This window comes from Bombus fervidus, chromosome 16 (genome assembly GCF_041682495.2).
Source record: "Bombus fervidus isolate BK054 chromosome 16, iyBomFerv1, whole genome shotgun sequence".
In the NCBI taxonomy this organism is placed as follows: domain Eukaryota; kingdom Metazoa; phylum Arthropoda; class Insecta; order Hymenoptera; family Apidae; genus Bombus; species Bombus fervidus.
In genome coordinates this window covers 4,000,489-4,015,787 of record NC_091532.1, presented here as the reverse complement: position 1 = coordinate 4,015,787, position 15,299 = coordinate 4,000,489, and the positions used below count along the sequence as shown (strand labels likewise).

The following is a 15,299-nucleotide window of genomic DNA, read 5'->3' as shown; positions in this document are numbered from 1 at the left end:
AAAAGCTGCCCATAGAGGATAACAAAGAACTAGGAGCGCCAGAAAGGAAGTACGTGTACCAGAATCAGAAGAACTGTAGAGAGTAACAAGTAATCACAGAAGCTGGAAGAAGATTTCGAAAAAGAAAATTTCGCTACTAGTATACGTCTCTCGCAAAGAGTAACGAGAAATCGACAAGACGAAGAAGAAAGAAATTTTGTAACAATTGACGGAAATTCGGTGCTGGAAACAGACAGTTCGACCACTGCATTATATGCTTGAAAATAAGAAGGAAAATCGCGTAGACGTGTCAAGTCGAAGAAAGAAAGATTCTATTTCTACGGACGGCTTGAAAAAGACAGTTCGATTACCGCTATATATTTCAGAGTAAGGTGAAAAATCGCATGGATGTCAAGACGAAGGAAGAAAGATTTTATATCTAGAGAAACACAGTTTCGATCACTACTGCGTCCTGCAAAGTGAGAAGGGTCTGTATAAAGAGTAACGTACGGAAAATCAGCAAAACTGAAAAAAGGAAGATCTTGATATAACATATTGTTGGTGCAGCGAGAGATTCATTGTTGGTACAACAGAGAATCGTTCAGCTCTGTTCCATACGAAGTTCCATTTTTCAGCATGTGTCTGCACAGGACCACGATGTCTCCGATAAAGAGGGACAGAGACGCGTAAAGCAGAAGCTGAGCGTGGGTTGGAAAGAGATCGAGTATGGGCGGCAGTTAGAGAGACAGAGAGAATAGATAGATAGAGGGAGAGAGAGAGAGACAGAGAGAGTCAATAACGTGGTCGAAGCGAGGGAGCGACAGAAAAGCAGAGAAACGAGGCCTCCTCCGTTCCCTTTGAAGGCTTGCTACCACCTGCTACCACCGCCGCCTCTATCGGTGGCTGTCTGTACAGAGAACAAGCGGGGGCGGCGGTGCAGCGTCACGAATGGAGAGCAGTGACGCTGTTCACGGTTCCACGGATTGATCCTGCCGTTCCCTGTTCTTGGAAACGGGCAAGTCGAGGAGAACACGAGGAGAAGCAAAGTGTGTACCGTTTACCTTTCACGGCGGATTTTTGTGATCCGTGCACTCGTGGTGCGCCGCTCCATCGATTCCGGGGATCTGCCTCTCTGATTACACGCCGACAGTGTAACCAGCGGTTTCGTCAACCACCGATAACGTTTCCGTACGTCAAAGATCCGATCTGCCCGTTATTTCGTGCAGAATATGCGCAGAGGAACGATTCGTTGGACGAGGCAGCCTCCTTTCGATCTGTTTGTCGTTGACATCGAAACAGGAAAGCAGGCGACCGTAAAATCAAAGACGGACGATTTTGGAGCGTGAAGTTGTAAAATATATTCCCATATATAGTAGCAGATAGGAGTAAATAGTAGCGAAAGAAAACAGATTCCGAGGAAGATTCGTAGAAACGAGAAACTGGAAGGATTAAACAGAAACTGAGATGATAAGAAGAAACAGTAGCTACGGTGAGAGACAAGTATAAAAAGAAGGAAGCTGAAATGACTAAATAGTAAAGGCAGCTATGAGAAAAGACAAAAGATTGTAGGGTGAGAATGAGTTATAAAAAAAGGGAAGTATGAAAAGACTAAGTAGAAGCAACTGTAGTAAAAATAAGTGGATTCTAGAGGGAGAAGATGCTGTGAAAAGGAGGCAATTGTAATACAAGATAAAAGATCGTAGAGGAACTGTGGCAAAGTTATGATTTAGTAGAATACTAGTGAAAGAAACGCGAAGATTGAAATAAAAGGGGACTTTGAAGATGAAACGGAGCAAAATGAGAAGGGAATCCATAAAGTGTAATAAAGAAGCGCGGGGATTAAAGAGAAGAGTTTTTAGTCGATGAAACGATATCATACGTGTTCAATAAGGACACCGTTGAGTTGGATAAAAATCGGATTAGATTTTTTACTTGCTTGGATAAGAATTTATCTCTGTTCGATTTTAGAATCGAAAAGTTGTTTGACGTTTAATGACATCTGTTCGTCGAACTGTCGACCGAATCAGCGGATGAGTCTGTTTGAACGTTCGACAGACTTTGATCAATGTGCAGACAGTAACCGTAAAATGCGAATTTATCGGTACGCGATAAGGAGATGAAAATACTCGATGTTGATCAAATATCGGCATGTTTGTATCGAACTTTTGTAAATAGTGAACTCTTACGATGATTACATTAGATTAGCGACGAACCTCTGACGAAGATTTTAAAATATTGGATGGAAACGCAGATCGATTAAAAAACTTCGGAAGAAGATTATCTTTTAATTTAAACCGTAACTTTGAAAAAAAAAAGAAAAAAAGATTTTTAGGATCATAAATTTAATATCAACTATGAAAAATTACGAACTATTCCAGTTATAAAAAGTTTTTAACGAAAATTCCATTAAAACATCAAAGGACGCGATATCCGCGTGTCTTCGATCGATTCATTTTCTCTAAAGCGCATGGAAAGGAAAGAAAAATTCACGAAATTTATAAAGAGTTAACTAAAAACTCGTAACACCAAAGACCCTTTAAAAATCAATTCAAAGTCCTGAAAAATCTATTAAAGAAAGATCGTTAATTCCAAGCGATCATTCGTTGCACGTGCTAAACATAGGATAAAAGAAAAGAAGAAAATTCACAAGATTAAAAATAATAGAATTTTTCGAAGAAAAAAGATTTGAAAACGATCGCCTACTCATCGATGGGGACGAGCGTCGTCGACCTGATGATGTTCCTGGATGTCTGCCAGCTGTACCTTCAAACGAAACGGAAGTCGCGGAACTTGTGCACGCTTTGGGCCATCGTCACGTTCATTCGCACGGAAGACACCGGTGAATTTCTACGTTGGTGCCGAGCGTACACAATTCCTTATCTACGTTACAGGGACAACTATGTCAGTTCTAGCACCAAAGAAAAGCAAAGGATCGATAAGCTGATTCTGAAGGTTCTGCAAGAGCTGTTCTATTGCGGATGCATACCACCATCCGATATCGGTCTATGAATGAAATTTTCTCACACATATTTATAAAAATGTTCTACCGTACATGGTGGATTATTTTAACGAAGATTTTCCTGCTCGATATCTTCTTCTTGGAGATGTAAGTGTGTACGTTTGCTAATAGTCATTCTTCCCGAATTTTTCTAGTTTACGAATTTTATCAATGATCAAACTCTAAATAAGAATCGCGAATCCAGAGAGAGAGAAAGAGAGAGAGAGAGAGAGAGAGAAAGAGAGAGAGAGAGAGAGTTCACGAAGGAATCACTACACGATGATTATTATTTTATTGATGGTAGTTTGCAACGTCTTTGTATCGCATCGTCGACTCATTTAGACCCTTTTCGATTAAACTGGGAATGAAATTATTTCATATCGGTTACCTAAGGCCACTCCTTTTTTTTAATCAACGTGAACTTACGAATTTTCCTAAGTATAATTATTTAAAGACTACTACGTATCTTAACAAATATATACATAGATGCATAATCGTTTGATAATATTTCATAAATGAGAAACGTAGTGCTCAAGGAGGCACGATAGTTGAGTTTCGACGCGTATTGTGTTCGATGCACGGAGAGCGTCGAAGAGCAGCGTCGCTCTCGATTTTAATCCCTCTGGAGGATCGATCTACCTGTGGATTGCTCTTTCAATTCGACGTTTCTCCCTTCTCAGTTGTTATTCTTTTCTTGCGTCGTTCTTCACGTGCTTGTGGCCATACGAGCCACGAGCGGACGCGTCTTGCAGAATTCCTCTTTCGTTAATGGAAAGACCACTCGACCTGTTTGTGTCGTCCATGTTGACAACGAACGTCGACGACGACCATTTCGACGAGGGTCCTCCACCGTTGCCAGGAACAGAAGCTTTAGAAACGTTGTTCGAAAGAGAAGAAGTTATTGTTCGATGGTCGAGCGCGGTAAGTTTTCACTAGTGGCGCATTCGGGCGAAATACGAGAGGAACAAGCTTTGCCTGTCTTGTGCAATTATGCGGTATGTCTGAGTCATAAATGGCCACAACGATTTCAATTAGGTTTATTATATCAGATTTATATTAGATTCGGGTATATATATCATCGATGTGACGTTTACGATACTCGATTACATTTATTACAACCATCGTATCGGTATCGATAGAAATACCAATAACAATTATATATGTAATTAGAAGTTGAGGTTTTATATCTCGGAATAGAGAGAGCAAACGAGTGGATGAATGTATTATAGAAATTCTTTATTCAGAAATGTTAGAAATTAGGATTTCCAGTGGTTTCTATCCTATGTGATAATGCATTGACAGATGGATTTATTACAGTAGATTAAACAGAAAACAATGATTATTTAACTTGAACTTAATGCAGTAGCGTGATATGACAATTCTCGGTTAATGGTTCTTGACTCTTGGCTAGCTGAACGATCAACGGGCTGCGCAGCCCAAATATGTTGAAGACCGTTAGGCCTATTGAAGTTTCGGCTCGTCGCTTTATCGTCGGCGATCTTTCCGCGATGCTATTGAGTTGGCAACTAAGTGATTGCGCATTTTGTCATTTATTGACAAATATAATAGAAAAGCAGCTGCGAAGAGAATCGTCGTGTCAAAAATTAAATACTAGAGAAGATGTAGAGTTTTCTTAGAAGCGAGACCCACTTCAACAGATACGATTCACGAATAACGTTCAGGTATAAAGTATTTGAATATAAAGTCTCGAAGAATCTTTGGAAGCTATTAATTATTGTTACAAGTATTACGCTAATTGCTGGCCTTTCGTTAAACGAAGTACTCTAATTGCCTCATATTCCTCCTTTCTTCGAATTCAAACACCTCTATACAAACTTGATTGAACGTTCGCCTAAAGTTTACATGGCCGTTTATTCGAAAGAAAGTACAATTAATCTCCACTGCGATCTAATCTTCGCAGTGAGATCTGCTACGTTATTTCTATATAACGGTCGCAATAAATTTAGCTGTTATTGTTGTCCGATTCGCGATTGCAGAAAATGTTACCACGCTAAGATATTTAGACGGAGGCATTGCTGCAATTACGAAATCTAGAATACAGTTTCACGATCGTTCGAATCGTCGTCCTTCCTTTGGACAAACTAATATTCCACGCCTGGGGAAACTCATAGGAAAAAACAGCGTTGATTGATCGATGGATTGACGTATATGGAGCATTTCTCTTTGGACGTGATAAAACCCGATCGTATTCACAGACAGATATACTCTCGGTATCTCGTTTCCCTCCCGTACCTTTTGTTCGGTTTGTCAAACATCCAATTATAGATAGTCCGATCGATTTCTCAAATCAACACTCTGACGCGTTGATGATGATTCCGCTCGACGAAGTTGATTGGTAGAGAGCCGAAGAGTAAGACGATTTTATCGCCTGTCTCCTCTCCTCTTCTCTTCCCTCTTTTTCTCTACACATTTAATGGAAAATTTAAAACCGCGAAAGAACACGTAATACCGTTTATCGTCGTATCGATTATTATTAATTTTCTCGATTCCTGATTTACGACTAGACAGGATTTGAATAAAGTTTCATCCATCGCTAGCGGCGCTATGCAACGCGTAACTAAGCAAAGTCCTTCCCATACGATTCATCGATTCTCGATCATCGTCAAACCGAGGAAACTAAAAAGAAAAATAAAAAAACAGAAAATAATACACGAGACGATAGTAACAGGCGCAATGTCGCACGTAGCGAAGAACGTCACTGCACGCGATCACGTGGCAATATCAATTTCGAGCGTCGATATCAGTTTGGAACGTACGTTCAGTCGAACATTTCCTCTCCTCTTTTTCAATGTCCAAAGCTATTGTTTCGAACTGATTTCGCGACAGCTGTCGACCGATAATTTCGTGCGTGCAGCTGAGTTACACTGGTCAATACGCGATTCATTAGGATGTAGGCCAACCAGCGACGATTAATTAGGTCGAACGTGCTACCTGTGGATTCTGGCCCGGCGTGTTCCGCCAAAACGCTCCACCGACTATACTCCTAATTTCACGGTTTCCAATTTTTACAAAGCGACGATCGGAATAGAATCGCTTTTTAACATGTTTGTAACAGTCGAAAAGTTTAACGGCCATACAGGGCCATACAGGGCCATACTTTTACTCCCCTTTCGTCATTCTATGATTTATGTGAATATTTCGTTGGTATTCGTTGGAAAGGTAAACGCGTTTTAGTTAGATCAAAAAGTAAGATCGATTAGGCTTTGACCGTGGAGGTGAATGAAAGTCGAGGACGGATATGTTCACGGATGATTTTCCTTGAATTCGATGAAAGAGCTTGGAGGTTCAGCGTTTAAAAATATCTTAGGTCCTCTTAAGGATGAACCTCCGGTGAAACATACACGGAATACGGAAGTATTTGGAGCTGTTATTTTAGCGTTAACGGAAGTACTTGCAGACGACTATTTTTAACCCTTCTTTGCGTCGCACTTTTTTAAAAAAGTCGTCTCTAGACTCTTGCTGGCATTTTTAAACTTTCAAGCCTTTTAAACTTTAACCTTTCCGCCGGCTCTGCCGCTTCACCGGAATATTTTATACATCACGTTGCGTTTCTGTATTACGTTTTAATCGGCAATTTATCGGAAATTGCACGTAATAGGAAGCATTTAATTTGATAAAAAAAAAAAAAAGAATTTAATCGTCCTTGGAATTCTCATGTGAAACGATTTCCATGCAGAAGATTATACGAATATGTAAATATTCTTCGATTTAGGTATGGGCTTTGTCGAACATATTTTTTTATGTCTTTAATTATTTTAGAGACACTCCTGTAAAATCGCGTTTTATCGGAATTTGTCGCGTAATCTAAAGCAACGTGTTCGAAACGATCGTCGTTATGTCGACTTTTATTTTCTATGTTTTATCAAATAGGACAATATTTTAAAAACAAATAACGTATATACGAAGTTGATTAAAAAAACCATATTATTCATGTATGTAAAAAATGTTGTATTTCATTGAATTTGAATAAAAATGTAATTATACAAATCCACGTATTGTGTTCTTGAAGATATTTTTAAATTGAAAAATACTTTTACGATCTTCGTTATCAGTCACCGTCGGAATCGCCGCAGATCACGTTGCAACGTCTTCGTTTTCATAGAAATAAATATTCATTTTCAATCGTTGAATCAGTTTCGCTTACACACTCGATCTTTTCAATCAATCTATTGCTTTGTTACACGTATTTGCCGCGTCATATCATATAATAAATATTCGCGTTGTAAAAACTCGCGTTATACAGCGGTTTACTGTATTTGCGATAAATTCCTTACGAGATATTCTTTATATAGCACCGACGATCTACGAAACACGACTAAGTAAGCAAGTCTAAGCGGATTAATAATTCATTTCCTTGCGATTCAATTATTAATTCCTTTCTAAATATAACGTTGATGTTGATATCACTATTATTTACAAGTCTATCGGTATATCAAAGAGAGAAATATTCGTCACGAAATCGAAAGGGAAAAGACATAAGGTATGAGAATTTATTGGGAATAAAAGTGGTCGAAGGATGTTAATAAACATCAACGATTTCCTCACAACTTATCGAGGTGGAACCGTGTAGGGAGCGCTTGGTAAATGAAAGTGACGAGAAAGTACGAAACCGGTACCTTTGAAAACCGGAATCCATCGTCGGCCGCCGATTATGGAATATCAATGGATGACCAAATAAAATTAAAGCCGACCTCGTACTTAACGCGATTGCAGCACTGAAAACGAAAGCGATTCCACTCGGAGGATTCGAAAAAACTGGAAGATTCGTAGCTGAATAGCAGGTGTTTAGGCAAAACTGTGTCTTCTTTGTTCTAGTCGAGAAAATCGATAGAAATTTGACGAATGTTCGGGACGAAAATTCCGACCAAACGTTTGATCTACGAGATTAAACTTAATTTCTTTTCCTAAACAAAAATTCCCGTGGAAAATGTTCGTAGAATATTTAGAGGCGTGGCGAGATACGCGTAGCTGTCTCGCGCTCGAATAATTTAAACCGACCCTTTGTTTCCATTCATCGTAGGTGATAAGACGGAAGACAATGCGACGCGGAGAATTGTTTTGGCGAATAAACGGAACGAGCAAGCGAAAATGCACCGTGGCACGAGTCGGGAAACCCGCCGCGGAGAGTTTCCGAGGTTCCGTGTTATGAGAAACCGTCGCGTTATTGTTAACGTGGGACGACAATGATAACTTTCGTACAAAATCGTTGCGTGACCTTGCGTAGGTGTTTTATCAGATTAAAAAAAAAAAAGAGAAAAAAAACGCGGAGGATTAGGGAGATAAAATTAGTTGCAGCTGTTTTGGGTTGTGTAATTCAAGTTCTATCGTAATTAGGAGTCAGGATCAGTTTTATTTACCGGTTATCCGGTCGCTGCCAGTGACTTGACACTACAGATCGTTTCAAAATAAGCGTAACGTGAAACGACAAGTAGAAACCCACGGCAAGAGCAAACAGTCCCTCGCCTTTTGCCGTTTCTTTCACTTTGTCTCGTTTAATATCGATTTTAATTCACAGCTTATAAATAATATAATAAGCTCGCTATAACAATAAATAAATAAATACTCGCCCTATATACAGAAATATTTTCGATGGGTTTCAAGTAGAAGCGTTGCGAGTTTAGTCTCAATTTAGTCCTTTCGTACAACGTTAAAATTGCTTGCACTCTGTTAAGTATAAGTAAAGATATTTTACTGTGAAATTTATGTTCGCTCTTATGGATCGATAACGAGTGACGATTTTGTTTGCAGTTTCGCGGACACGCGTGTGGATGAGGGTAAACCATCTTAGCGAGAGGGATGTCTGAAAGCGACGGAGAGCAAGTAGCTCGGTCGGTGGCCTTGGAGCAAGCCTACGTCCATGAAGTTTACGAGCAATGTGCCGAAAAAACGGTCCAGAGTCGACACTGGCCACGAATCTATCAATTTCTCGAAGAACTGGAGCCGGGAGCCCTTGTTTGCGATATTGGTAACTTTACCGACTTTTCACACGTCGTATAGTTTCCTTTGAACGAAGATATTAACATTTACCATGTACAGGGTGTCCTATATGTATAGTCTATGTACACGATAGAAGAAAAAAATGCTATTATTGTAATCGTCGATTAAAGATTCATTGAATAGTTGTAGTTAATAAACGAAGCAGGTTACAAGGAGCTCAGAGAAGAGTAAATAGAGAACGGTATATGGAAATAAACCGTTGGATTGAATTAAAATGGGATCGTAGCACAGACAAAATCGGTAGGAAGAGAAGAATGGGAAGTCGGAGGAATAAACGAAGTAGCACGATGTACAAACGAAGAGGAACTGTGTCAGGTACGTGAGAGAAAAAAGTCGGGATCCTTCGAGCACACGCTAAAAGACTGCTCGATGTATGGTGAATCAAGGCCAGAGATAGCCAGGAATAAAAACAACAGGAAAATCACGAAAGCGAGCATCGAAGAGGATGTAAGAAGATTCCACCGCTTCGTACAAAGAGCAACGAGAATTTTTATTTCTAAACTTTCATTTAGGACAATGTGATATTAATTACGCTGTACCAAAGAAAGATTATCACCTATACATCTTTTCTTTTTTTTTTTTTTTTTTTTAGGAAGATTGTATATACAGAGTGCGACCGAATAACAAGATAAGAACAAAAAGATAAGAACAAAACATGGAAGGAAATTTGTTCGTTTAAGGCTTAGTTTACAAGAAACTGAAGTTTGAAAATTTATCAAGTATACTTGACTGTGGCAAACTAAGAAAGGGAAAGCAACGGACTTGCGGTTACCACGCTATAAGACAATACTAGGACACCCTGTACAATTTACATATATAATTTAATCAAAATATTCTAAGATTTTTGTATCGGAAACGAACAATTTAATGTAACTGCTCGTTGATCTCACGAGTCGGTTCGCAGATTTTTCAGTCTTACTATAGCCGCGCCCCATGGAACATACACATACACACACGCGCGTGTACAGCCCATTTATAGACGCGTGTCTTTATTCCTTCCTTTGGCCGCTTTTTCCCCGCCTCTTAACTCCGGCTACTTGCGCTTTCACATGATCAATTGACCTCCGCACGGATGTATCAACGCGAGTTCGTGTAAATCACGTACAGGTAACTCGTACGCTTGTCTAAGTTCAAATGCAATGTGGTCGAACGATATGTCGCGTAGCCACCTTTGAAATACCGTGGGATACGTTCTCCTTGGATTACACAAACTCATCGACCAGCGAACTTTGAGGCCGGGTTCGCGTACCGTGTTCCGCCTCTGAACCGCTTTTCGTTCATCGTTCCAACTACCGGTTTCACCCGTCGAATTAGTCATCGGTTTTCCGGTCTGTTTCTTACAGGCCGATCAGCTGATCGCATTACCAAACCGGAATTCATAGCAAAACCTTTGATTTCGCTCGTAACTATATTGCGGATTTTCCTGCAATTTCGTATTTTTCTTAATTAAAGAAACATACGCGTAGATTCATTTCGCTGATCATGTATAGTAGAAAACGTAGTTCACTTTGAATATTTTCCGTGTCTTTGCATGGTACGCGTATTTTGTACGTTTTTACGTTCTTAAATCTGCCGTAAATGCAGTAAAATCCGCGGTTCACTCGTGATCAATTTGATTTTATTTTCGCGCTCCTAGAACCTGTACGTTCCGAGTCTTATTTCCGTTTCAGCGAGCGGCAAGACTCGATACTTTGAGGGAAACTTCGTGTATAGCTTACCATAAAATTGATACACGCGTATCGGTAATCACCCGTTCCATTTGTGTTCCATGTTAGGAAATTTCGTAGCGATAAAAACACACGTTTAATCGCAAACGACTGAAAGAACGCAGCGGCAGATACGTTTATTTGTGAAACTTTGTTAGAGATCGTTAGCTAACGAGTCGATCACTCTTATTCAGGTTGTGGCAACGGGAAGTACCTGAACGTTAATCACAGCATCTTTAAGGTAGGAGTGGACCGGTGCAAGCGTTTCACGGATATCGCGCGTGAGAAGGAAAATGAGGTGAATATATCACTTTAGAAAATATAAATATCGAGAGTACATAAAATGGAACAGCAGTCTAATACCGGAAACAAACTCTTGTATCCGTATCCTGTCTCTAACGACCTGATTAAGCTCTAATCATAACGAACGTTATTAATTATATCCGGCATAGGTCATCTCGCGATTATAATGTCTTTCTAATTAAACTCTATCTTACAACTGTACGTAATAACATTGAAAACAAGCGAGACCGAAACTAATATCATTGTCGCTAATAGACTGTGCTTACGCGTCTATGAGGCATTTCAATTGTCGTAGAAACGTAAAACAGAAAACAGAAAGAGATATTAATCGCTAAAATTCGCCGTTTACATTGCAGGTATTGATCTGCGATAATCTAGCTCTGCCGTTTCGAGATGAGAGTTTCGATGCGGTCCTTTCGATCGCCGTGGTGCATCACTTTGCCACAACAGAGAGGCGAGTTCACGCGTTGAAAGAACTCGCAAGAGTATTGCGGATCGGCGGTCGACTGGTTATATCGGTATGGGCTATGGAACAAAAACACAGAAGGGTAAATAAAACGTAACAAATCAAATATTTGTATTGTATTGTGTTCGTTTATCGTATCGAGGCACACGTACCTGTTACAATCTCTGTGCTCTTGTGTACGCTTCCTGCATCTTGCTTCTATTAAGTTGACCCAAATGTTTCTTTCCCTTTGCAAGCAAACGACTCTTCTATTACTACAAAATGGATCATAGATGATTCAATAAAATAATATAATTTGAATAGTAGTAGAATATTTTGTTTGGATTATACATAATTCGATGAAATACTGTAAGAGAAAAAATCATTTCCTTGTAAAAGGAAAGAAACTTTGGAACATCCTAATATATTAGTTTATTCCTTAAAGCCAACTCTTAATTCGTTACGCTATTTATCCAAGTGTATATCTATGTTCTGTGTCTTAATTTACTATACAGATTAGTATGTGTCTTCTACGTGGTCAGTCTTTGGTATTTCATCCCTGTTCATCCCCCTTTTGGTTTCACTATTCGTTCATGCAGTGAACTGGTAACTTCGTGTAATGAATAAAATATTGCTTCTAAAATAAATAAAATAGCGGAGGTAGAAAATTAAACGAAACGTTGGACGTAGAAAGGTAAATAATTCTTAACTATTTCTCATAAAAAAAAAAAAAGAATTACAAAGGGGCAAAATAATGCGATGCTATAATATTCGATATGTACATCTTATTTTATATTATTTCTTCGTATTTTTATTTTCATTTCAAAGTCCCCTATACGATCTGTTTCAATTTATTTTTTACTTTACGTTTCAAGTTAAAAGCAGACATTTAGTGACACAAAAAGCTTCAAATGTATGGAATTGTGTATAGCACGTGGAGCGTGTAAACGCGCTTAAACTTCGGATTACAAGCTATTCCAAGGATTTGCGGATATATAGGCTATTCGATTCAGCTTAAAAATGTCGTCATCCGATACGATTGAATTCAAACGGTATTCGAACATGCCTATGAAATACACCCACGCCAAGCATGACGGTCAATCGATACGATTATTCCAATGCACATAGTCAAGGTAAACCGTTTGAATCTATCGCTATTAAATCTATTTTCCAGTCCAATCTTTTGTGCACGTACTTTGTTCATTTGGTTATGAAGTTTTTTAATTGCCAACGCTGGATATCCTTTTATAGTTACTTCTATCTTTATTAATATCCCTCGTCCCTATTAATACTTTTACAGAATGACCATATTAGAAATTTCTAACAAATTTAACCTTTAAAGGCTAGCCATGGGTAAAACTTCACCCCAAGTAAATTTTATCTCAGCCACTGCAAGTAATAACTTTCTCTACTTTTGACCTACAATGTAAAAGAAACGTATCAGGTTGAAATTTCACTTATAATAGCGTAAACGCGATTTCCTTTGACGATAACTTTCAAGGTGAAAGATACGTATCTTAATAAATAGTAGCGAGTAAAAAATATGAATATTAATAAAAAAAAAAATTCGTTCTTTTTGTTTCCAGTTCGAGTCTCAAGACGTGTTGGTACCATGGCCGAAAGCTTACTGCATGAACTCGGTGACAAATAGATCGAAACGTTCGAGCGCGCCACACGCCACTGAATTATATTACAATCAGAACGCTCAAAAATTGCCATCTTCCAAAAGGTATCTAATCGACCCAACGATCTAAAAAGGCTAACGGAAGAATGCACATTGCGCTCAACTTAATTCGTCTCTTCGTATTTTGGCACTTTTGTGCGCAAGCTGAGTCGTTTACGTCCACGCTCCATTTTATTCGCTGTTTTACGCTTCCAAAATATCCGCCAAAATTACTCCGACATATCCATCCAATCTGTTATACAGTCGTCCTTAAATCAAAAAACGTAAAGGATCTTTCAGGAAAAGTAAAAATTCCCAGAATTGAGAAAATTCACGAGTGAAGGTTCGCTCGGAATGTAAACGATCCAGGTTGCCATGAGTTAATTATTCGACAATTTTAACAGCGCTGCAAGATTGGTAATTTACGAAAATTGCATCTCCATCGTCTACGCTAGTCTTCCTCTCTTCTTCCGCTTTACAGAGCCAATATGGTAACCTCGATAATTAGTGCTAATGGGATTCTTGTTTCAGGAACAGCCAACGAAAATGCAAAAGCAAGAGCTATTGGATCGACCCGATATTCAGCCCATCACCGTCAACCAGCAGCCTATCCAGCCCGAACGAGACCTGCTATAGTTTTTTCCGTCGCGCTTTGCAGGTAACATAATCTAAGTACGTACCACGTTCGTGGCTGGAAAGTTGGCTGACGGAAGAGATATAAATTTCGTTGATTGGAACAGACTGTAAGATGTTCGTGCAAATTCATATTTTTATAAATACAGTCAAAGAAACGAAACGTACGACAAAGAGTAATTCGTCTATTATTATAACGAATATGTTCTATATTTGGAATATTTCTTGTATTAGATAAAAACCACGAGGCGCAACTTGTCTACTATTACTATAGCGAGAACCTGGGTAAAGATGAAACGAAAGAAAAATGTAGATTTCGCAGAGAAGCATCGAAGATGATGGGGTCCAACTTTCCAGCCACGCATTACGCTCACGTTTCCTTGAACAGTTCCCAGTTGTCACGTGTTATACAATCGCGTGCAAACGCCGAGATTGTTTCTCCTTCTCGTTTTCTGTATTCCTTTTTCGTCTGTTTTTTTTTTTTTTTTTTCTTCTTTAAACTTTCCGCCTGCATGTTGTTGCGACACGATAATTTCTAGCAATAGGTGGCTAAATTGTTGCCAGGCCTTATCGATTCCGCGCGCAACCGTAACGATGCTCGGTACCGAAAAAAGTAGGCTAACTGCTTGCAGAATACGCTTCGAATGTAATTGGAACGGGCAAAATGCAGCGAAGATCGTTTGTCAGCGGGATGCCCGAGTAATTTCGCCTCTCGTTGTTTCCTCGTGGATGTTGGATAATCGACTGAATGAGATCTTAGGAAGGAATCTTTAAGGCGACTGTCTTCTTGTAATTTGGAAACCTCAAGCATTCCTGTTTCCTTGTTTTTTGAAAATCAGACGAACGATTCAGAGTTGCAAATTTAATTAGTAACTCGTTTATCGAGATACGACGTTTCATGACATCTTTTCTCTTTTTATAGATAAGTCATTTCTGAGTGACCTGGGAAAACCACTGACTTGAGAAACGCTATATTGAACACTTTACAAACGGCTTTGTCTGATATACGCATCTGTTCATAAATATTAGAACATCATCGTACAAGACTCGATAGCCGAGCTAAATTGCTAACTGGAATTTCTGTTTTTTTAGAAATTAGCAGGAAGTAGACGTGGATCTGGCAATCGACCTTGGTTTCTTGACAGTTGGCAGAGCGGCAGTGGGAAAAATCGCAAAGACTACGAGCAAGAAGAACCACCGGACGTGGACGAACTGCCCATCGAGTTACGCCGCGTAGAGGATGTTAACGTGACATTGAACAAACAGTCAGACTCTCTGAGTATTAAATCTAAGAGTCTGGGTGATATTTTGGAGATTCAGCGACTGGACCTTGTACGATCTAGATCCAGTATTCCTGGTTTGTGCTCCATGTTGACGTCCGAATTGAATCTGGACGGGGAATCGAGGACGTCATCGTCGATGAGTGGCTCGAAGCCACGACTGGTCAAGCAGAAGACTCACCTCGTGGACGACACCGGTTTGGAACATCCTGATAACACTGCCATTCAAGAACTATCTAAGGACATTCCAGACTTTCAGGTTCTTATCATTTTT

The 15,299-nt window shown here is 39.3% G+C and overlaps 1 protein-coding gene across 9 annotated transcripts in view; it reads left to right on the top strand.

Annotated features, from left to right (window-relative positions):
- Positions 1–15,299, top strand: part of Fid (class I SAM-dependent methyltransferase fire dancer) — a 46,606-nt gene that overhangs the window by 21,982 nt on the left and 9,325 nt on the right. For 3 of the 9 annotated variants that reach the window (XR_011801988.1, XR_011801989.1, XM_072019057.1), the window contains exons 2-7: positions 8,747–8,963; positions 10,896–10,999; positions 11,361–11,552; positions 13,036–13,178; positions 13,644–13,770; positions 14,838–15,284. Coding sequence is in view for 7 of the 9 variants with exons in the window: in XM_072019057.1 (XP_071875158.1) it covers positions 8,795–8,963; positions 10,896–10,999; positions 11,361–11,552; positions 13,036–13,178; positions 13,644–13,770; positions 14,838–15,284 (1,182 nt within the window). In the remaining 2 variants the exon portion in view is untranslated. The other 6 variants (XM_072019059.1, XM_072019062.1, XM_072019063.1 and 3 more) reach the window with 6 other exon arrangements.